Source organism: Contarinia nasturtii, unplaced genomic scaffold, assembly GCF_009176525.2.
Source record: "Contarinia nasturtii isolate CC-2019 unplaced genomic scaffold, AAFC_CNas_1.1 Cnas_scaffold_78, whole genome shotgun sequence".
In the NCBI taxonomy this organism is placed as follows: domain Eukaryota; kingdom Metazoa; phylum Arthropoda; class Insecta; order Diptera; family Cecidomyiidae; genus Contarinia; species Contarinia nasturtii.
In genome coordinates, this window is record NW_022197436.1 from 1,795,050 (window position 1) to 1,819,064 (window position 24,015).

General features: G+C 33.7%; 3 protein-coding genes across 9 annotated transcripts in view; 2 read left to right on the forward strand and 1 right to left on the reverse strand.

Moving 5' to 3' along the window:
* Positions 1–164: 164 nt before the first annotated feature.
* Positions 165–6,719, reverse strand: LOC116352596 (exchange factor for Arf-6). Of its 2 annotated transcripts, XM_031785327.1 has the most exons (13): positions 6,527–6,719; positions 4,692–4,758; positions 4,542–4,595; positions 4,049–4,449; positions 3,015–3,984; positions 2,528–2,876; positions 2,255–2,448; positions 1,983–2,175; positions 1,741–1,898; positions 1,568–1,665; positions 1,221–1,496; positions 985–1,122; positions 165–892 (listed from the first exon to the last, which is right to left on the reverse strand). In XM_031785327.1, the coding sequence occupies exons 1-13, from the start codon at positions 6,659–6,661 to the stop codon at positions 677–679; spliced, it is 3,249 nt and encodes a 1,082-aa protein (XP_031641187.1). In that variant the 5' UTR covers positions 6,662–6,719; the 3' UTR covers positions 165–676. The 2 variants fall into 2 exon arrangements, with proteins under 2 accessions (XP_031641187.1, XP_031641179.1); XM_031785319.1 differs by having other exon boundaries at positions 2,528–3,984.
* A 670-nt stretch (positions 6,720–7,389) lies between these two features.
* LOC116352258 (CDGSH iron-sulfur domain-containing protein 2 homolog) lies at positions 7,390–8,894 on the forward strand. The gene is made up of 3 exons (XM_031784719.1): positions 7,390–7,523; positions 8,359–8,573; positions 8,673–8,894. The coding sequence occupies exons 1-3, from the start codon at positions 7,427–7,429 to the stop codon at positions 8,766–8,768; spliced, it is 408 nt and encodes a 135-aa protein (XP_031640579.1). The 5' UTR covers positions 7,390–7,426; the 3' UTR covers positions 8,769–8,894.
* Positions 8,895–10,785: 1,891 nt separating this feature from the next.
* The window catches only part of LOC116338584 (Down syndrome cell adhesion molecule-like protein Dscam2), a 59,972-nt gene continuing 46,742 nt past the window's right edge, over positions 10,786–24,015 (forward strand). For all 6 annotated transcript variants that reach the window (XM_031763951.1, XM_031763961.1, XM_031763978.1 and 3 more), the window contains exons 1-2: positions 10,786–11,986; positions 13,916–14,248. In XM_031763951.1, the coding sequence (XP_031619811.1) occupies positions 11,935–11,986; positions 13,916–14,248 (385 nt within the window). In that variant the 5' untranslated portion in view covers positions 10,786–11,934. The remainder of the gene's footprint in view (positions 11,987–13,915; positions 14,249–24,015) is intronic.

Genomic DNA, 24,015 nt, shown 5'->3' on the forward strand with positions numbered 1-24,015 from the left:
GTTGAATCAATGAAAAATCGATTTGTTGTTTTGCAATTTTTTGTTGGTATTTTTATTGATTCTACAATAATGTTTTGTTGTTTTTTTTTTTCATAGAATAGGTACAATTTCAAAAACTAAAAATTATTTTTTTCTGAATTATAAAATAAATAGGCATAAATAACTAATTTCATTTTCGAATTCAGCTTTATTATATTCGATCTGACTTCTATATTTTCGTTTACTTTCGATTTCGTTATAGATTGTGTATGTTTCCCGAACCTTATGCACATTTTTTTTCAGCAGCTAAAGTTTTAGCCTGTGTCAGAATGTATAATGATTTTATAAATCATTTGTTTTTTTTTATTTGTTAAATTTAAATTATTTTTACTTGCTCTTGAACTTGCATATAATTTTTTTTTAAAGTAGAATAGCAACAGAATTTCATATATTTTAAAACCATGAACTCCATACTGTTTTCATATCATATCATAGCATTTTCATAATTTTTTTACTCGCTCGCTCTCGTTCACAGATTTTATTAAATCTTGGTGTGTGTGTGTGTGTGTGGGTGTGGATGTGAGTGAGTGTGTTTTCATTCTTTTTCTCATCTGTTTTAGTAATTTAAATACTAATTCTGTTTACTATTGAAATTCGGAATATATAAATGCTCAGAAATGTTTAACCAGTTCGTACATCAAAAATTAGCCAGTTCGTATTTGTTTGAGTCATCAGCTGTGGACCGATATTGAGGAGTTGTTCGGTTGGTTTGATGGTGATAATAATTGACATTGGGCTCATTCACGCTATGCGATTGTAAATTTAATATTTTCGTCTCATCGCATAAATTATTTTGACCATCACCGTTTAGCGGTGAACTCAAAATATTCACATACGTCTTGTAGCGCTTCAACTGAAAATGATCGAATATTGAATTAGGCTTCCATCTTTCCAATGAAATGGGAAACGATGATACTTTTCGATTTAAAAAAAAATGTCATTTACCTCATATTGCAAGTACATATCTTTTTCAACATAATTTTGTAGTTGAAGACCTTTCGATGGCGGTGCATTTCGTTTATGTTCCGTTAATTCGTTGGTCAGTTGTGCAACTTTCCCTTCATGTGATGCTAATTGCTCTCGCTAAAAAAAAAGATTTGGATTTAGAAAAAATTGTTTGATGAAATAAAAAAAAATCATAGAGAGATGGTGAAAAAAAAAACGCAAGAAAAAAAACCAACCAATAAAAGTTTCGTATGTGAGTTCGGTAAAAGAGGCCGCTGAAATCTTTTTTGACTACCAACACCACCCTCAAGCGGTGGCGCTGAAAATGCAGCACAAACATAATTGATTGTGTCAATCCACGACTGCAATTCCTTTGAATCACTGGTTTGGAACAAATACTCGGCTTGGTCAGCAGTTTGTAATCGAAATACGTGCTGCTTCTTCTGATAATCGGTGGCTTTTGTTGCCAATGCATGGTGAATGAAAATTGCATTGTGCACATTATCCGACATCTAAACAAGTATAAAAGAAATAAAATTCAGAAACATGACACATGCCAAAAATGGAAATGGTGAGATCTTACTTGTTTTTTGTTAAAGCCGTGCTCATCCTTATGTAAATACAATACTAAATCTCTCAATGTACAAAAGAACATTTTCCATGAACGTTTTCCGAATGGAGCTGCCGAAATAAAGACACAAACATATCAAATAAGACAAAATAAACATGCGTTTTGTCCATTTAAATCAAACGTACTCTTTTTATAATTTGTTTCATAACAGCATTTTCGCATCATGTATCCTTTTTTATGTTCGATAGCGGCCACATTTTGTGGCGTATCTAAAAGACTTGCTGCCTGCGCTCGTTGGTTGCTATTCTCGCCATCTTGCTTTTGTTCCAAATAATCGTCATCACTGTAAAATGTAACAAATTTTTTATTAGTCATTGAGTCATGCCACACATATTATTGTAAGAGTAAGAAAATGTATGTTTCTTACAGTGCCCATTCAAGTGGATGTTCTTTGATCGCTTGGTATAAATATTTCAAAATATCTTTCGAAAAGTTTTCGCCGTCATTGAGTTCGCCCAAATTTTCAATAAATTCTGAACACGTCATTTTTCGGCCGATGTTTTGACCATGCAAATCCGTATTCAAAAGCATTATTGCACATGTCAGCGTATGGACAGCATCTGCAAATGAGCGGAAAATATTAATTAATTTGACGAGAGAGAGAGAAAAAAGAAACACGAAAAGAGCCGACAAACATACCTTGTGAATTAAATGTGCCTGGATTACAGTCTAAATATCGTTTTGAAAAATGTACCAAAACTCGTTCACGTTCCTGTGTTTCTCCCGATAAAGAGAATTGTTTCAAAAATAGTCTTAGAGCCTCATCCAATTTGAGTTTTGCAAAATTAAAATGCTTCAAATATTCGTCAGCTACGGCACGGCTAAAATCATTGCTGTTACGAAATGTGTAAAAATGAATATTAATGAAAAAAAAAAAAAAAATCTCGGATAGGAATGGAGTGCTATGCATACTTTTTACTCAAATGCCTCGATACATCGCTTTTTTTAAAACCTTCAAGACCAAATAGCCGTTTGGCAAGTCGAACAGCCGATGGTAGATCAACTGCTTTCGGTGAATAGTGATACGAGTGCAACGATTCAACGTCACTGCCATCGTCCGAAACGGGTGGTGATGAATCATGTCCTTCAAAACCGTTATGATTGTTTGGCATGTCTTCCGTTAATGTTGCTAATTCGTCTTCTGAATCCTTAAAGTCCGATCCATTAACACCGTTTGGCGACATATCTGCACCTTTCACTTTGATCATAACCTTGTAATCGTGTCGATGTTTCCGATCCGGTTGTGTGGCCATATCCGATACTAAAATTGTTGAATCTGAATCACTTAAATCGCTAATACCAATGCCGCACATATCTTTTGTGCTCATCAAATTTTCATCGTCTTGATAATCAGGACTAGAAATGTTTGATACTGCTTCGGATACACTAAGATCCGTACAATTAACGGGACAAACTAAATTTTGTGTTGTACCAATTGATGTACCATGGGCATCCTTTGAGCCCGAATTTGATGACATTATTGAACTTGATACGGATGTTGGTGATGCCGGTGTATCGGTGTGTTGTGGCGATGAACTGATTGAACTTGAAAAAGATTGTGAATTATTTGTGGCTGTTGTTGCTTGTGTTGTAACAATCGGTGCATTGTATGTCCATACAATTCGTTCACGATCACTGGAACTTTGTGTACTTTCCGATTCATCACGTGTATCGAGCAGAGTATTTAACGATGAATTAACATCTTCGTCGACATCGATTGGTACAATCGAATCGATAATATCTCGTTGAGTATGTTGTAAATGATCTTCGGATCGGCTGGTTCGAAAACCAGATACATCACATTTTCGAATTGGATTCGATTGTTGCATTCGACGAAATACTACATCCGTTTCGATGGGCGTCGATAGGGATGCCGGTGATGTTGGCAACGATAAACAATTTTCAGCGGAAGTGCTATCGTCAGTTTTTGTTGTGGATGATGATGACGTGGATGATGTGGAATTCGTTTGGCTAGAGCTACTTTTCGAATTCATTTCGTCATGTTGTATCGAATTTTTGCTCCATTTTGGCAGCTGTTCCATTTTGAACACATTATTTGGCTGCACGCTATCATATTTTGTGTGGATCGATGAACAGTCAACGTTATCGCTACAATTGACCACTTCAGGTCGTGTACCCGAATCAAATTCATTTTTAATCACATATACATCACTTTCATTACTATTGGATTGTTTTTTGAATGGTTTTGAACCTATTTTTGGCGAAGCGACATCAATTTTTTTGATTGAGCTCACTAAATCACTGTTTTCGGAATAACTTGGCGATGGGCTTGATTCACCTTTTGCGTGAGGCGCAATACCATTGCTCGGTCGATTCATTCGTTTCGATGAGTCTCTTAAACTATCAATCTGCAAATGAAATAAAACCGATTCGTATCACCCACCAAAAAAAAATCCAAATGCATTGCATTACCTTTTTAAATTGTGTGGTTAGAATGTCAGCACTTTGTTGATTACGTGATAGATTTAATATCAAATCACCGGTCATCATATATGCTTCAAAGCCGCATTTTTTCTTCACAGACGATTCATGTGAACCGAATATACTTGAACTGCCACCGTTTGACCTTTGAATTTGTTGTGATGTTTTGTTCGATTTTTGATCGTGCGGTGACTGTGGACAACTTTTTGATGAGCTATGTATTGGACTGCGTATTATGGTTGGAATGCGTGATGGTCTGGATTGATTTGGTTCTGATGATGTCACTCGATGGCTTGAACGCGACACATGTGACGACGTTGAATTTATGCGATTTTTATCCGAATGTTGATTGCCCTCTAGGTAATTTTGGACATGTTCCTTTATTTTAGGATCTAATCAAATAAACAATACCACAACATTTAATTAACCATCCAACTTATACATCTAAATCTATATAAATATAAATTGATGTCATTTTCGTTACCTCTTTTTAATTCCAACGTTACGGGATCTTGTGATAGCCGTAAACATTTTAACACTGTAATTCAAACGAATGAAGCATACGTTTACTTGGCATCTTGAAAAATAATTAAACACGTATTTTGAGTTAAAAGCTCAATTGAGCAATAAATACCTTCTTTGGTTGTAAAGTGATGTACATCTGTTCCATTTACCCTAACAATAACATCGCCGGCTTCTACCTGTAAAACAAAATAATTTGCAAATCATTCGCATTTGATTTCTACACACACAACAACAAAAAAATAAAACGAAACTACAAACAGGTGGAACACATCAGACACCGAAATGGTGTGCCAGCCATTGACCAGTTATTCTATTGATTACAATTAAAACGTGCCGTGCATTTCGTTTTTCAATTTCTCACACCGAAAACAAGAGAAATTCGATCCGCCTTGGTTGCATCGACAATTTTGATAAGCTCTTTAATTATCGAATGATTTTCAAATTGAATTATTGTATGGCGGCATAAGATTTAATTAAATCGCTTTTTATACTATAATTCTTCGGTTCGTTTATATACTCTCTGTTATATATATATTGCATACACTTGCAAAATCTATATAAATCGATTTGTCTGATCTTTGGAACATATGCAACGGGTGCTTGCGTACAAATGCAGAATTTTTTTTTCTTTTTGGCTTTCATATGAGATGGCATAGTAATGCCTTAGAATTGGTGTGGTAATCGCGTTTTTAAACGGCGAATTAAAGAAATGAGAGAAATGAAAGAGAAATCATCATTTTGAAGTGTATATATAAAGTACTTGATGTTCGCTTTGGAAAATGAATTGCGTACAGAAAACCAAACACTTCCAGTTTATTCCATGAAACATCGCGTTTAATGTTGATGCAGTCACAACACCAGCATAACATTTCGCTCTAACATTTGTGGGCACATATTAAATTTGATCAGTTTTTTTTTTCTTAAAAAAACAACAACAAATTGGCCTCATGTTTTGTGTATACATTTGTTTAATGTTTTTTTTTCTTTCTTTCTTTCGCTCTCTTTTTCTCTTCTCTGTGGCCAGTTGTTTATGGTTTGGAGGGCGTAGTCCGTAATTTCACTTAGTAAAGAGAGTGAATACGAATCTAGCCAAATAAAAACTGTGGCTATTGATCTATTTTGTTGTTGTTGTTGTTGTTGTCGTCTTCGTTTGGCCTTTATTCTCTCTTTATTCGATTCACTTCGCATATGATTTTTTTTGCAACACATACCGTTTATATGTATACATATAAATATCTATATGTGTATATAGATATATCTATATATTTATATGGCATATCATCATCACTATTCGTCACACGAACCAAACGATTGTGTATTACGAACACAAACAATCGACGAAAGTGGTAGCAAGTGAATAATTTTGTTTATGGCACTTTATGGTTTTTCGTTGTCGTTTTCTTTTGCATTTGATTTGGTTTGGTTTTCCATTAGCACAAACACCATGTTTATGTTTTTTTAATTAATTTTTTTTTTTTGGTTCAACTGAAATCAACATTTGATTCCAATATGGTTTTTTGGTAATTTATTTACGAAAAAATATATGAATGGATGGAATTATGTTAATTTGCATTTTCGATGTGAAATGTGTTCGATGAGCACATACACTTTCAGCCCAGCGGAAAAGAAATATTATCTTGTCAAATTTTGTTAAGTTAAACCAAAAAAAACACACAGATACACACACACATCCCGAAATCGCAACCAAGCCGAAATATGAACACAACAAAAATAACATCAACTAATTTACAAACGTGTAACCGAATAAAAAAACATATTTATCGAAATAAATGCAAATTAGGTGAACAAATGGTAACTATTTGATACAATAGCTGACACTCAATATACTGATGTGGATGTGGGCTTGAAAAAAAATATATTTTTTTTCCTTCCATCGTTTTAAACAAATCAATTGAATACATCGATTTTACTGAATGCTCTTACCACTCCACATTCGGCAGCTGGTGAATTTTCGATGATATCGTAAATAACATGGGGCAATCCAGACGTGCCCAACAACGAAAAACCAAAACTTGAATCTTCACTTCTTTTTAAAACTACCTTTACTTCTTCAGCCATAATGGCATCAATTGAAAACAACAAAAAAAATTCATGCAGAAGATGTCACACTCTTCTGTGTAGTATACATGGAATGGAAATGGAGAGCGTATATCGGCTTCTTTTTCTATATAGACAATATTGTTTTGTTGTGTGAGTATGTTTTTTTGACTCAACTCGATCTGCTCTGACTGCTGCTGCTCTCGTTGTCGCTGTATTGTTTTTTTTGTATTTATTTATATACACATAGGTGTGCATGTGAACGTATCTACTTCGGACGTGCGTGTGTGTGTGTATGTGCCGTACAAGTGGAGCATTTTGACAGTTCCAAAACTCTTTTGTAAAGGAAAAACAAGTTTAGTTTGTACGACTGTGCGACTTTCGCTTTAAATGGAATGATATCATGAGTTGCCATTTTCTTATTTGAATCTGAATGATACGTTATTTTATCATAGATGAATTTTAAATTTCACAACACTTTGAATGCATTTTATTTAATTTGTCGATTCACTTCCAAATTATATGCTATAAAAAATAAAATGATTTTTTCTTTTAAGTGGTTTTTCCATTGAAAGTGTCAGTATGGACATTGAAATCGCCTCATTCGATATATATATATATATATATATATATGTATCCCTTCTCAGCTGTAATGTCATGCAGCACACTCATACACTGACAATTCTTAAATATGTATATGTATATGCATGGCACTACCAAGTGATTTCTGGCGAGAACATTTCTCGTTCCGTCAAAACTCAAAATATGAAACTGTAATTGAGAAAAATGGAGGCTCTGTCAGGTTTAGTAAAAGTTACGTTGCCGAATTATTTGTCCAATTTACCAATTCCAGACTCATTCACGGGATGGTTTAAGCTTGGATGTGAGTATTTACATTTAATTTTATTGAAAAAGTTTTTTTTTTAAATTCGAATGACATTTTCTTAGAACGAAAAAAATATATATATATTACCAATGAAAAGACGGCTTGTGAAATCTGACCATCACCATATTCTCGTTTATATTTTATTGTTAATTAAGTAAATGATTTGCGTCATGCGAATGTTTTAAAATTCAATAAGATATTGTAGACAAAATGATAAGCCAAATGATATAGCTATGATAAAAGTGAACGCGACTTTTTTTAATTATTCTTTATGATAAAGATGTCAAGTAAATTGAAATTGTAGGAAAACATGTACAACAACTACACAATACACGTAAAAATTTAGCATTTGTGTTTATTTGTACAAAACGCACTGTGAAACTTTCAATGTGACGAAAAAAAATTGTGTCTAAGACCGTACAGACAAAACATAAGATTAATCATAAATTTATACGACAAACTTTTGATATTTCAATGCTGACTGTTTTCTGAACAGAAAAAAAAAATCATAAATCTAATTTATAATCTATTACTATAATTCATACATTCAAATATGGAAAAAAAGTGACGTATGACCTTCTCACCTAACTCAGTTCTTTCTCATTTCATGTACAATAACATATAATATTATGCAAACTTATTACGTAAATCCAGCTGTCAAATTGTAACTAAAACTAGGTTTCGCATTGATACGAATCGCGCTTGTTTTTCATAAATATATAGGAAATAGAATGCACACTGTGGTGACTTTTTTATAGACAAATCAATAAATGTTCTACAATGTTCATTAACATTTCCGTTAAATGCCCCCATCACTCATTTTTATTTATAGTTCGTGATTGGCTCTGCTTGGTACCGCCAACCGCCGCTGTTGCCGGCCTAGGTTATGTTTCATATTTGGCATTCTGTCCAGAAGCACGGAAAGGTTCGAAAGTGGCTCGCGTCAATAAATTGATTCGCTTGGAGGACGCCAAAGTGGCCGATTTTGTTGACATCGAAGATATTGCCGAAAAAGCAGCATTTTGCAGATGTTGGAAATCAAAGAATGTATGTATATGCTTGAAATCACAAATCATCTTTAAAATCGTTATTGAATGAACTGAACAAAAATGTAAAAAGCAAATTTGTATTTTCTTTCACTTTCAGTGGCCATATTGCGATGGATCGCATGGTGTACACAACAAAGAATGTGGCGACAATCTTGGACCGGTGGTACTTAAGAAAAATCCCGATAAAAAATGAACGTGAAATTATGAAATCTTCGTAGCTTTATCCGGCCAAAATGTTATTGTATATATTTGCCGGTGCACAGACTTTCTTTTCAACCGCCTACCCCAAATAAAGAATGTGAAAATTAAAGCCAATTAATTCCGTTCGTGTTTCTTTTTGTCACAACATCATTTTTCTACGCGGGAAGAGTATTACGAATTTTTTTTTATCATTTATTTTAGATTTAGCATTGCTATTAATGTCCAACATTTTTAAATAAAAATTCAAATGATCACTTCGATCATACAGGATCATAATGGATTATTATTTTTTTTCTATTCTCAATTGATGACATTTAATTGCGAAGTTGTTTGTTTTTGGGAAAAAGAAGATCTAAAATGTTTTATGCTGTTGAACAGTAGGATTGGTATTTCTGTTCATGATTTTTTTTTTTAAATTAAAAACAAACTGAAGAAAATCAAAGAGTAAAAATACGAAATAATTTTTAATTATTGAAATTATGAAATTCGTCCCAAAAATATTACATTCACGCAACCATTTCGCGCCATCTAGTAAAAATATTGGAAGCACCTAGAAGCATGATCTATTGAATTCCACAAATGAAATGTTCAAATTTAAATTAATGACCAATTTTCGTGTATCTCAAAAAAGTCCGAGCCACTATTATTTATTATGTCATGGACAAGGATTTTGGTAACATTTTTTTCACCTCCAATAAGGAAGTGAATTTAGGTAAGAAAGTGACTTTTTCATAAACATTATAAACGTGGTCTTCATTATAAGCCCATTTGAAAAATGTGACTTTCGCTAAAGAAAATTACGAAAAAAGAAAAAACAACATTTCTTTGACGGATTTTCAATACGAAAATTGTATTCAAATCATCATCACATACTGAAAAAAAAATTGGTGTCCCGAGCTGAACTTCCAATGCAATTCAAAATAAAATTTAAAAAAAAAATCATTTTTATCTAATAGACTTCAACATTTTATGAAGTGTTTAAAAAGACTTCCTCTTCATATTTTAACATTTCCAAAAAGAACGCTGTCGAAATATATGGCCCGAAGCAATTTTGAGAAGTTTCTTTCAATGCTTTAAAGTTCTTGTATTAATTAAAATGAAAACCTTAAAAAATTGATGGAAATAATAACTTTATTAACAACACACAGGAGGATTTGTGGTTTTTTTAAATAAGTAAGTTACAGGTGAAAAAGTTTATTACCTAAAGGATCAACTCATTATACTCCAATATTAACTATCAAAATTCCACTGAATTTACATTTACTTGTAATCTATAAGTTGTAAATAAAGCATAAGGATTTAAACCTTATCTGAATAAACTATTATTGTGATATCTTCTCCGATACAAACGTTCATTATAATCGCGTACACATATGTTCTAAAATATGTATGGTCGACCAAAATAATGAAACCAGTTAAACTGTTGTAAATGCGCTTTAACGGAATCCATAATCATTCGATTGAATTAAAGGTAAGACTCAATTGAAATGAACAGAACTTGAAAAGTAATTTATTTATTTGTATTTTTCTATATTGACATTGCCTATCCGCTATCCGTTTAAATACGATTGCACTTAAGTCTGTCATGCACAGCAACGACGATGCGTTCACGGTTCATTTGAAAGAAGAAGAAAAAAAATTAATCAAATTTAAGAAATGCCTGAGCCCCATTTAACCGCTTAAAGTCTGCAAACTTTTCGAAATCGAAGCTTCCGCAAATAATATGGGATTTGAGTTTGAAGGTAGATATTCACTTGCGGTCAATGGTGGATGATTTATGTGTGTTTTAAGCGTTAAGTTATCTGATATCGTTTCATACAGCCACAATCAAATATGTAGTGGGTGCCTCTTAACAATTGTTCATGCATGTGCGCATGTCCGGCATGTTGTGTGCTTTCGACTTTGAATACGACGAGATGTTCCCCTTTCGACGGCTGGATAAGAATCGAAAGAGATTTGTGCTTTGGATTCGGTGATGCTGTACATATGAATTCAGTTGTTGAGTAGACTTGAGAACGTTTGAAACACATATACCAGATATGTCGGGCATTTAAATTTGATTGAAAAATTCAGTTAGAATAGTGATGAATACCGTACATCATGTGCATCGTTTGATCTAGTTTTTGTGTGTGAGCGGCAATTTTTGCGTGGACATTTATGCATAATTTTTTCGGTGCTGATTTGGCACTTCAAAATTTCTTTGGTCTATTAGCTATTTATTAGTCAAATCGGATATGGTTTATTTTTTTGCTATTGCCTTTCTGCACGCACATTTAAATTGCAAACAAATGTGATCGAGCCGAAAAATTCAGTACGACAGTTCTCCGTTTACCGTACCGAGCGTGTAGAAAATTTAACAAAAAATTAATTTAAAAAAGTAATAATAATTAAATCTTTAGTAATGAGGTGTGTATCATTGTGCACTTCGTCGTTAAAATACAATCAATATTCCACGAAATTAGTTTAACATTCGATGACAAAAAAAGAAAAACCGAGAGAGAGGCGATATATGCATACAAAACATATACGACGAACCCGCAATTGGAATCGAAAACCGAAATCAAAATCAACAAAATAGATTTATAAATCGATTAGATTTTTAGTTAATAAACACACGCACAATGACAATGTCTTAAGCGATTAGTTAAAACCGACCGAAATCATCATCAATCAGCCATCTAGTTTCGTTTTTATACATAAAATCACATCCAATCACGCAAAATGGTCATAATGATTTTCATCATTTTATAAAGTGATTCACACACAGACAGCGAATGCTATTCCCGAAAATAGTCTTGAAATGAAATTGCTTTTCATTCTTTAATGTGAACAAAAAAAAAAGAAATAGAGAAAGAAAGAATTGAATATGTGTTAGTTTTGTATTCACACATTTAGTAAATAATCAGCTTTGATAAAATCTCATTCATTGGCCATTGTTGTATCGAACGATGTTGATAAACAATTGAACGGACACACACACATTGTACCGAGCAAAAAATAACAAAAAGCGTTCACGTCACAAAATATTGGACGTGGCACAGGAACCCAGAGAGTAGTAAGACAACATAAGCATCAAGGCATTTGCAAACAAACAATCAACCAAACAGCCAACCAACCAACCATCCAATCAAACTACCGAAACTGCCATCGCGGTGAACATGTGGATTATTTATTATGGGTTTACTCTGCTTTTATGGTTAAAAAATGATGGTAAACATCTATTATTCGTATTATTTGTGATTCGTGATTCGTGCTTCTGAATTAATGAGTTCCATTTATCTTATAACCTGGATTTATTTGTTTTTGCCATGCTGTTTTTGTCTTCATTTTCCACATTTTCTTCTTTTTTTTTGTTGTTGTTTTGTTTGAGCATCCTTTTCCATTAAATTTAGCTCGAGATTCTAGTAGCCAACCATCTTGATCAATTCATGCCACTTCCGTACGAAATTATGTTCATATCATTCACATTTTGGCGAAGATGCGAAACGAATACTAAAAAAGCTTGTGCCAAAAGTCTTAATCTTCACCGAATACCATTTAAATCAGTTTGTTTTATTCATAGCGAGTAATAGAATTAAATGATCTTCTTCATATATTTCTCTCTCTCTCTCCCTCTCCTTCTCCGTCCATTCGATAGTGACAAAAGCATGTATCAATTCAATTAGAAGCAATGAATTCAAAAAGTTAATGGCAACATTCATATGCACAATGTGAATATAGTGTGAAAATAAGTATGTGGAAAAACGACCACAATTATAAAATAATCTGGAAATAAATTATTTTAATGCGAAATGACAAGTCTAACCATGGCCAATTTATCACTTTATCGGAGCCAAAAGCCAACATATGCTTGAAACTGCAGCCAAAGTACCATCTATATCGTTTGCCATTCACTTTTTGCCGCTATTTCCAACCAACCAAAGCCATTATTATAACAACAAACTACTTTTCTGCACGTCGTCTATGATTGCACTCATGCAGAGTGTCTGCATCATTTCCTATGCTAGTTCGCTAACACACGCGCTCGAGTCGGTGTGTCTCAGGAATTCTATTGTTTTGGCCATTGCCTCAATCAGTGAGCGGTGGATTGGTCTACATTGATATAATACTACTTAGTTGTATGGAATGGAGCAAAAATATTTTTACATTTTCCTTTTGCGTTCGCTTCTCTCATTCTCTTGCTCTTGCTCGCTCTCTCTCTGTCCCCCTCTGTCTCCGACTCTCGACGAACATTTGCCGTCGTCTTAATCTATAACCTGTTACAGAAAAGGAGGAAATTTTCGAACTGTGTGCCGTGTCTTATGCTACAGTGTAGACACATCTTATATCGTTTAGTATAAGCGATGCAAGAGATTCGAAGAGTGGAAAACCACGTGTTGAAGAAAATATATTCGATGTTGAATGGGTTTGTATTGTTGCTATTACAGCCATGCTATTGCCCATTTTTCGTATTTTCAATCCGTACCGATTCGGCATTGTTTTCTGTGTGTTTTCGGTGGCACTACCAAAAAAGCATAGAACATTTATTTGTAGACACATTAAGTACAATACGTGGTATTTATGTTTCGACAAACTTTTCAGCACGTTGATTGACATAATTAGATTTCTAGTCAAAATAATTGATATTAGAGTTTGAGTGGTGTGTGTAATCTACCTCATCCAATACACCGAATAAAATATTGCCTATCACAAAACCAAACAAATTTATATCTCTGAGCGAATCAAGATTGCCAGCCAATTCATCGTTCAGTTCATTGATATATCTAGAATGAAATGCGGCAAATCATTGCTTATAAATTCATTGGTTGTTGTTTTTTCATCATCATCATCGTCTTTGTTTGTTTTCTTCGTTTTTCATGTTTCAATTGCCAATTTATTCTCCTTTAGAAAATCGCATGCTTTTCTACTGTTTTTTGTTTGTTTGTTCGGAAGCACAAATCCCTGAAATTCTGCCGAGTAATGAATATGTCGCATAAAATGCTCATTTTGTTTAGCATTCGAATCGATGTTCAATTTATTTGTTCGGCATGTTTTGTTCGGTTTTATTCATCTTTGTTCTATTCTTTTTCTCGTTGCTCTGCCCCATTGTTCGGTATTGCCTCTATTTTTTTAATGCAATGCCATCAAAAAAAAAAACAGGAAATGTTTATGCAGATATATATGAGTCACATCTTAGAGGGCCTAGTTTTGTGATGGAACCGCCATCACGGTTAGATTTTTCGAATTCATCTGGCGGCTGGTTAGACTGTTCGGCCACAGGAACGCCACATCCCACAATCGATTGGATTTCAATGGATAGCACATCAGTTGGTGATGTGAGCGGTGTTCGTAGAGTATTACGCAACGGTACACTAGTGTTGCTGCCATTTTCAGCGGCTGCATATCGACAAGACATACATAACACCATTTATCGGTGTGTTGCATCCAATTCGGTTGGCCGCATTATATCGCGTGATGTTCAAGTTCGAGCAGGTGAGTCGAATTCAATCATTGAAAATGAGCATCACATGAAAATCGAGAGAAAAAAAAAGAGAAAATGTTCAAAAAAACTTATATTAACAACAAAATTTGTATATTCTTCTCTTTTTTTTGTTTATTCGCTTGACAATAAAGTTTTTTGCCAACAAACAAATGAGCGAAGAACAAATTTCTGTCGACATTAATGAGAGAACAAAAGAGAAATATGTTGCCATAAAGTTTGACAATTACTATCAAAAAGTAGAAAACCACTTTTTATGTGTTCCATCTAACTTTTGGGGTCATATACATTGTTTATGATTTGCATCGATAATAGTTTGTAGTAGCGAGAAAAAAAGCGACTCAAAACTTTATTAAATTGCGTATTTTTTTTTTTTTGTTCTGTTCAGTTGTTGTGCCTTGGTGCATAATTTGCTAGTTTGTAAAATTTTGATCGGTGTCGGTTTTTTTCGTGCGTCAGGCATTTTTTTTTATTTCGAACCATAAACCGTGTCGCTACCTGCGCAAACAATGAAAATGCTGCACTCTATGCACGACGGAGCGCAATATATGTGAGAGTGTAGCAGCAAAATATGCAGCTTACCCGTATACAGCATACAATACCCCAATGATATATAGGTTTACATAGTGCCTGAACATTACGATTATGATACAGACAATTATCAGAGAGCTGACTGTGATTGAAATATAGAACAGTTTTGTCGCATTCATTTCGTATCACTTGATATTTGTTCGCTAGGTTCGGGTTCTTTTTTTTATATTTCTGCCTTGTATGCATTGCATACAATATATTTGCATATTTCTATACTCGTTCATACTGACTATATAGACAATGCAATCCAGTGTCAAAAATTACCAAATCTCACTCTCTCTCTCTCTCTTTCTGCTTCTGGTACATATGCAAAACACTTGATCACATCAAATAATTATCAGGCCACATCAAAAAATATCATCACACATTCACAATTATTTTCCATATTTGATAAATTAATCTAGTCTACATAGAAAATTGTACAGCTGCAAAATGTCATTTGTGTTACATGCGAAATCGAAATAAAACGAACTTTTTGACCTATTTCTGTTTATTGTGCATGTTTCAAAAATTGCACACACCAGTTATAAATACGGCGTCAATGTGTGTGAATGAAAAAAAACAACAACAACATCGGGCTGGCATTTATTATGCATGGATCGCTGTGAGCATTTGCAACGTGACACGCGGAAAATGGACCAAACCAAATAGAATTTATCGACTGTAAATACAAAAAGTCGATATGCACAACACACACATATAAACTGCAGTGATTTCGAAAAACATTATATATTATAAACAATTTATCAATTCATCAAATATTAGAGGTTTAATATGTTTGAGCCAATCGCTTGATAAATTTCCAAATGGATGCAACTTCCAACCCCATCCACACAAATTATTCAATCGACATATCTTTTGCTCTCAAATATTTTACATACACATACACGGGGACGCACGCACACCCTGGTGATTTTTGGTAAAACATATTAAACCACAATCAGAGCAAGCACACTGTGCTTTCATATTGCACTTTTCATGGATTTGTTGACGTCCTGCATATCGAATCAATAACGTAAAAATGCATTGCTCTTTAATTATACAAATGTGCCTTCGTTGTTGTTGATGTTGCTGATTTTTTTTTTTTTCGTTTTGCCAATTAAATTTGCGTATTTCTTTGGAATGAATTAAATCGTGATTTACATGAAGTGCAAAGCGTAAATAGGCTTTTTCAATGGAAATTCATCTGCTGTGAGATTTATTTTCAGCGAGATTTTTTTTTTCGTTCACTTTTCCAAATTAAACATAATTTCAGTGTGAGAGCACAATCTAAATGAAATTGTTGAAATGGAATCGTTTTCGGTGGGGCGCTTTTCATTTTATCAAAACTTTTGATTAAATTGTTGTGTGATAAATTTATCAGTTGAACGTTGGAACATCATTAAATAGTTTTTTTTTGCATATTTGAAAAGGTCAATTCATTTGTTAATCGAATAGAAAAAAAATATTGTTCGATAAAAAGAAATTATATTATTTGACCCCCATGAGATCACCAAATAGGCTTTTTTTACAATGTTAAAATATACTATAGATCTTATTGAAAAACATACAACAAACTTTATTCTGAATTTTCAAAAAAAACCTTCTGAACAATTATTGTTGCAATAATTCAGCATATCCATTTGAAACCGTCTTGTCTCATCTTTCGAATAACATATTACATAATGCATTTAAATTGACAAATATGTAGCATGGAATGCCGCAAAGTCTATGCGTTTTATCAGATCACTTTGCATTATGTATGTTCTAACTCTTTGACGTGGCTTCAATGATGCACTAGCCTACATGAATTGAAGTTGGTGCTGTCTGCTTTCACATTCAATCTTTAAGCTATTTTTCAAGCACATCGGAGCAGATGCAAAGCTCTGAACCATGTTCGTTTTTTCCCTCTTCTTCTTCTTCCTTTCATTCGCTGGGAAATGAATGTTTCATTTATACATTTATTTTATTCGTATCACGTTTTCAAACAAAAGAAAAGAAGTTTTCCGTTTTCTTTCTATGCACCCAGCATACTGTATTTAGATGAACGATGTCTCGAAAGGGAAAAATGGTAAAGTTCATGCCAAAGAAATTGAAAATTACGATTGTGAAAATGTAGTGAGAACCAAATCGTTGAAAATCAATTGAATGAACTGAACAGAAGGAAATTATGCAGATTGAATCTCATGAAAATCGATTTACTTTATGGTCTTATAGTTTTTGTTGTATGCATGAAGCATACGCTAAACTTTCTTTTCTATATCTCGGCACTTGTTCGACGATCCATGGCTCTCTCTCTCTCTCTCTCTCTCATTTTCGTTTTGCCATCGTTTCCCAAGCTCTTCATGCTTGATTCAGTTCAGTTGTAATTTGATGTGATTGTAATTTAAATTGTTGCGTTTCATGTTATACCTTTCACATTATCAATTATAATATAAGAATTTGATTTTGAGTGTGCAAATGCTGCAAACGCGTAAAGTGTTATAGATAATGCTATACCACATATATATATATATATATATATATATCATATGCAATCAGCATGTAGCAACCCTAATGAAGCAGTATATTGGCATGTTACATTACACAGCGAAACAATGCGAAATTTTTTATTTTGTCTGCTTTTGTGCATTATGCACACTCATACTTGTTCAATGACTTACATGCGACAAACGAATAAAGAACATTTTATAGAGAGTGGGAGAGAGAGAAAGAGCGGGCGCACATTCCATACATCCAATTTAGCATCGCGTCAAATAATGTGCTGTGACTTAAATAAGACTACTCGTGTAATTACAGACGGTGGTTTCATATGCCAACGGCGACGAGACTAGAGTGTGAGTCGTAAAGGGGTATACACACATAGAAAATCCAACAGACATTCAGCATTGAAAAAGTGTCTGTGTGCAAGTGAGTATACAAGTGCATAATTGTCACGTTTCGCATAAACTGTATGCAATTCTATAGAATGTTCGAAGCTATTAAGGTGTTAAATAGAACTTTTGATTCAAAGCCGCATCACTGAGAGAGCTTTCTCTATATATGCTAGCGATCTCAATTTTTCCATCCATGCTTCAATCACTTTTCATTTCGAATGATTCTTTTCGCCGTCCCATTGTAATGTGTGTATTCCGTATTTTGGGCAATTGTCTGAATTAAATTGCTATGCATGTTGAAAACAGACACAGAAAATCATTTTATTGAGTTTATAATAATGTGAATTCGTTTTGAATGTGCTAAATAATCGTAAATAATAATAATAAGCTTGTTGTAGTACATCAATATCAATGCGAGTATTTTCAGTTTGCATCCAAACTAAATCGTGTTCCTTATTCATTAAAATGTCATCGACATTTCAAGCGCTGTCATTTCAATTATGTCAGTTTTGTTAAACAAAACCGAAAAAGCTGGCTCGGTTTTTCGTCTGGCAACATTCGAGTATGCCTAGGAAGTTCACAAAAGTGGATTTCTTTTGTCCTGTGCTGATAAGTTCTATGTTTTCACATGACGAAACTCATCGGATGTGTTCAGCTAACCAGGCTCATAGTTTTCAATCTAAGCTAAAATAAAAATCGTTTATCGAAACAACAAAATAACTCTATCCATCCCACACACACACACACACAGACACCTATATGTATAAACATCTCCCAAGTGAATAATCAAAATCTGTGTCATATGTTTTCATGACATGCAATCACTTCGTCATGCTGAAAATGTAACAAAAGTTTAACGTGTTGAATTGTTTGGCATTAGCAGCCCAACTGTCAAAATATTGGACTTGTTCCGATATTCAACCGCATGCAATTTAGAGTCATTGGTCTCAAATACATACACACACACACACAGTTCGGCTCTCTCGTTGCACTTCGTTCACAAGTTTATACGGTACATTCATTCATCGGTTGTGTGCTCATCTATCGCATTGTTTGAACGGAAACATCCTCATTTCGAACATCCCCATAACAGTTGAACGTGCATGCACAACATACATTCAATCCACCTTTTGTAGGCAGAATAAGATGCACATTTAAATGTTTAAACGTCTCTTCAAAACATAAGGGAGCAGAAAAAAAGAGAATGAATCATCTTTTAAATCTTGAAAGCTTCGTTTCATTTCCGATTCCCCCCAACCCATCTCCCAACCCGATTCGAATACAATATACTATACACAGTATGTGTACGGTATACAATGTACATAACGGCAAATATGATATGATATGTGCATAAGCGTGTCGATGTTTTGAGCACTCGAAGTGCTGCTCCTGCATTCCCCGGTACAGTTAGCATTTGTACAATATACGTTTAAATTCATTTATACTGGCAATGATATTCATAACATTTGAAAATAGTTGAACGAGTGTTTGCATTTGTGTTTTATGAAGAAGATGAAAAAAAAATACGAAATATGAAGATAGTTATACATATACAAATCATACACATTTTGTTCGGGTTGACAATACCGATAAAGGCCCAAGCGAATAAGTTTTGCATCAGGCAAAAGTGAATGTGCGCGACGTGGTTATGTTTGGATACATATTATGTATGCCACGTTGTATGTGTGTTGTGTGTATATGGTATGTAAAGAGTGAAAGAGATTGGAACAGCCATAATATCGTGCGCTCGTCTGTCTTCATTTGTGACACTGTATGCATGTAATGTGTGTGACAAACCGACAATGTGTAAATAATTCATATTGCACTACAAATGTTACATTTTTCTACTTGATATCATAAATTCGTGAGACTCATTGATTCAACCATGACATCCATGACTTGATATATGGATGATGCGCCTGCACTTCACAGCACCCACATACAGTTTTGTGTGCTGTACAGAGAGAGAGAGAGAGAGAGAGAGAGTAAGAGCTTGGCAATAGACAATTCGCATTCATATTATCATATCATCATCATCGTCATCGTCGCCGTCATCATCGCAATCATTGTCAGCACAATCGCAAGTGGATTCGGGTCTATTTAATAGGTGTCAGCGAAATATTCAATATTCACGATTGGATTTTTATGCGAGATCTATAATATACTTATTCAATAATGACACTCAAGCCGAGACGAAGGTTCGACAAATTGAAAGGGATAATAATTTCATTTCGAAAATCAATCCCAGTTTTTATTCACAATTCACTGCATTATAAAGCCGTCCATAACAAATTTGATGAAAAATCATCCACGCGATGAATAGATTTTATCATAAAAACAAACAACACAAAAAAAAATAGGCGTCAAAATACTTTTGCGATGCAACAAAATCATCCATTTCAAATTTGATTTCAACACTGAATAAATATATATACATACCGTGAAAGCAACCGAAACCGACGAAACAAATAAATTTATATATATAGTGAGAATACGAGAGGAAATAAATGTCTTTTCAAGCATATTCTTCTATCTAAGTAGTTCGATCTGATATGAATGAAATTCCTAATACATGGAGCTTGTAATCAGCACGCTCGTCATTCAATTGTCAATAAATATTATGCACATAAATATTGGCAAACTAGATTTGTGTAACAGAAAAAAAAAAGATTCAAAATTTATGATAGAATCGCACGTACAATATCGATGATACAATAGCATCATTCTCTTGCCGCCTTTTTTGCACACCATATTAAATTGAAAGTGTTTGTATATTTGCTTACACATTTTCCATTAAAAATTAAATCAGTTTATACCACCAAAAAGGGACGTTTTGTTAAGTAAATAATATTCCCGACCACGACCATTCATTTATTTTCCGTTCACCAGAAATTTATTTATTTATTATTATTTTTTGTTGTGTGTTGTTGCAGATAAAAATAAACGAACTTTTTATATGCAAAAAATATAACAAAAACAAATGGATATACGAATAATGCGAATGAGAATTAACGAATGCATTAAATGCGCTTTATGCATGTAATGTTGCATATATTCGTTGTTTTTTTTTTTTACTGATATATTCCCGAAGATATTCTCTATGGTTATGCAATCGCATAACAGTTTGACCGAAACGAAATAAAACCATCGACAATGTTTTCAATAAATGCATAAATTATTCAATCTGTACGCTTTAATAGCATGGACAGGCCGAATATACGTCGCATAGATACGATGGTCAGAGCTATATGGATAGATATGACTATTTTAAATATTGGCATTAATAATTGACGATATTTTTTTTCATCTTCTGAATGAAGGCCAACCGAAGAATTTCACCGTTCCAATTTCCGAATATTGCACGGAATACTGGCAGATGGATCGATTCACTTGGATGAATCCATGTGGTGAATGGATTCAGTGGAACAATGCATTTATAGCATACACACTCAATAGGACTAAATGCATAGAAAGCGGATAGATCTGTTTGACAGTATTCACAGAAATATTGTGACCATATATGAAAATATCAAAAATGTATGGTAAATATATCCCGAGGCGCATATAGAGAACGAATGAGTTCTGATTGCCTTTATCAGGAAAAAGAACATTTTTTTCATTATTTTTTATTTTTATTTTGGTTGATTCCGCTAAACCGTATCGGAATTGGAAAATTCAATCGGGCTGACATGATTAAAATTGGTTCAATGCATTTTTTTGCATTGATTCTCGTCGTATTATTATATGAATGCTAGTTTGAGTGACTAATAAATTGTCAAGTGTAGTCCAGTGCAAAAACAAAATCCATATGAACAAATCCAACCAAAACAAATATCATCACATACACCCTTGATGTTGTTGTTTTTACTACAACAAGAAGATGAGAAGGGAACAATGTCATTCTTTTTAACGCTTTCATCTGCATGCAAATCGAAAACACATTCGTTACGTTTACCTGTCAACGTCACATATCATTCTCGGAGTTTCAGTGAACAATGAATATTAGTTTTCTCCCCTCATCTCACACAAGAAAGACATACTTCACACAAACATATACCATATTTCAACAACAATATTTTATGTTATGGGTAGATGCTACCCCCATTGTAAGCTTTCCTTTTTATTTATCAAACTTTTGTAATTTTGAAACATTATCGACATTATCGTTTTGGTTTGGAAATATAGCCATTTTTCTGATGAGTAAAATACAATGAAAACTAACCATTAGAAAGTCGCTTTGAAATGATACACCGTCGAACATTTCCGAGACCCCGAAACGAACGTTCATTGAATTTTACTCTAGATGAATTGTGGAATTTGAAAAATAAAATGTTTCATAACATTGAAAATCAAAAGCTTCTTAATCTATTTCATTTGCAATCCGAATTTATTTTGAAAACTGAATGCCAAACGGAAAATTCTTGGAATGAGGAAAGAATTAGAAATGGAATGAATTCATTATTTTAGAGAATCTGAAGAGGTTGCTTATTATCCTCCGAATAAACGGTACTTCAGTGGACTGACAGTAAAATGCGAGGAATTTCTGGAACATTATGAATGTATAAATGATAATTTAGTATTTAATCACAATACTCGGAAAATGATCTCACCAACGAATTTCAGCACAAAAATAATATCAGAAATGTGGTGTTTCACATTTTTCATATTTCACATTCGTCACTCGTTCTTCACGTCGACAGACGATTTTTTATTTGATAACAATACAACCGCAATTTTGACTGATTAGTGTTTGGATCAGTGTTAACAACAACCGTATTTATTTAATGTGGTGTAAAAAAAAACATCAGTTATATATTTGGCATCAAATATGCGCACCATTCAAAATCCCAGGGAGATTTTTGGTGTAGGAAAGGGGTTGTTTTTTTTACTATTTTTCACAGAATTATATGGCAAATCTGAAGAAACTTCTTATTGGGGCAGTCAAAATGCGATAAATCTCCAAAAAAATATCTCCAGGGTGGGGATCCTCCTGGCGTTCACATATGTTTTGTATCATTTATTTTTTGTGTACTACAGCCTGCAAATAATTGTATATGAATGAAATAATTTCGAAATGAAATGATTATTGACATTCTGCTTGAAAAATTCGATTTTTTAAAAAGAACCCCTCCAAATTTTTTTTACGTCGCATCTATGTATTTATTTGAATATTTTTTTCTTTAAATTTGTACAATTATAAATTATTTAACAACCCTGATTTTACAATTTTGCTTCCAACATCCGGACGTCCGGACGTGTTCGGTGTTCGATCGCACATATGAACGAACACAACGAACATTTCAATTTTTACGAACGACCGACCGATCATTAATGATTTCAACGAACGAACGACCGACCACAAAAACATATTTTTTCAATGTACGAACGAACGACCGACTGTTCGTGCCCAGCTTTGAATTGAGGATGTGAAAAATGTTGAATTATTATTTTAAATTCAAATTTGGCGCATGATTGATTGATCAAATGTTGCAAAACGATAAATATCAATCAAACCTGATGTAGGCTACAAAGAATGGAATGAGAGTACTATAAGAGACCTTCGTCTGACGAAAATGTTACTCTCAAAGCATAATACCTCCGGACACACACTCTACTGATTAGAGTCTGATCTATACGTAATCAAATTATCGAGGAGAAAAAGAAAATTAGTATTAGTTTGATATGATGGTCGAACAACAACAAAAAGAACTGAACGAAATGGCTCAACCGAAAGACAGAATGAATTACGTTTGTTGAGCTATGCTACTGTTCAAATGTTCATTAGCATTTAAGATAGAAAAATGTTTTCTATTAACTATTGGATGGTGTATAGAAATTCCACCCTTCTGGACAACGATTCATTCCATTGAATGTTTCGCACACATTCGCATATAAAAATGTATAAAATATGTATAGATACATGCAGAGACCGAAACAAATGGCAAATGAATCGACTGAAAGAGAATCATCTCGAAGAATTTTTACACCGAAATTTATTGTGTTGAAGTTCTTCGTATGCGCAGCAAATGAAAATGTTATAAATGTCGAAAAAAAATTGAGCATAAATTTGCTTCATATCAAATTCTATGGATTTCATTCATTTTAGGCTCTGTTGTGTGTATACATATATGTGATACACACTTTGAATGACGCTGAGCAGAGAACACGTATGTAGAGAACGAGAGATATGTACAACGCGTCGAAGAGATTGGGTGGATATAATTTATTTGAAAAAAAAGAGAAAGAGAGACTGAGAGAGAGAGAACAAAAAAAACCGACTCGAGAACACTGGGAAAAATTCACATTCTACCGTT

Bases quoted from the DNA above. Each gene is read 5' to 3' on its own strand.
- LOC116352596 (XM_031785319.1), bottom strand. From the start codon at position 6,661: ATGGCTGAAGAAGTAAAGGTAGTTTTAAAAAGAAGTGAAGATTCAAGT. The intron at 4,596-4,691 runs GTATTTATTGCT...TTTGAATTACAG, and splicing joins TCACTTTACAACCAAAGAAG to TGTTAAAATGTTTACGGCTA. The intron at 2,176-2,254 runs GTATGTTTGTCG...GCTCATTTGCAG, and splicing joins AGGCACATTTAATTCACAAG to ATGCTGTCCATACGCTGACA.
- LOC116352258 (XM_031784719.1), top strand. From the start codon at position 7,427: ATGGAGGCTCTGTCAGGTTTAGTAAAAGTTACGTTGCCGAATTATTTG. The intron at 7,524-8,358 runs GTGAGTATTTAC...TTTTATTTATAG, and splicing joins GGGATGGTTTAAGCTTGGAT to TTCGTGATTGGCTCTGCTTG. The intron at 8,574-8,672 runs GTATGTATATGC...TTTCACTTTCAG, and splicing joins GATGTTGGAAATCAAAGAAT to TGGCCATATTGCGATGGATC.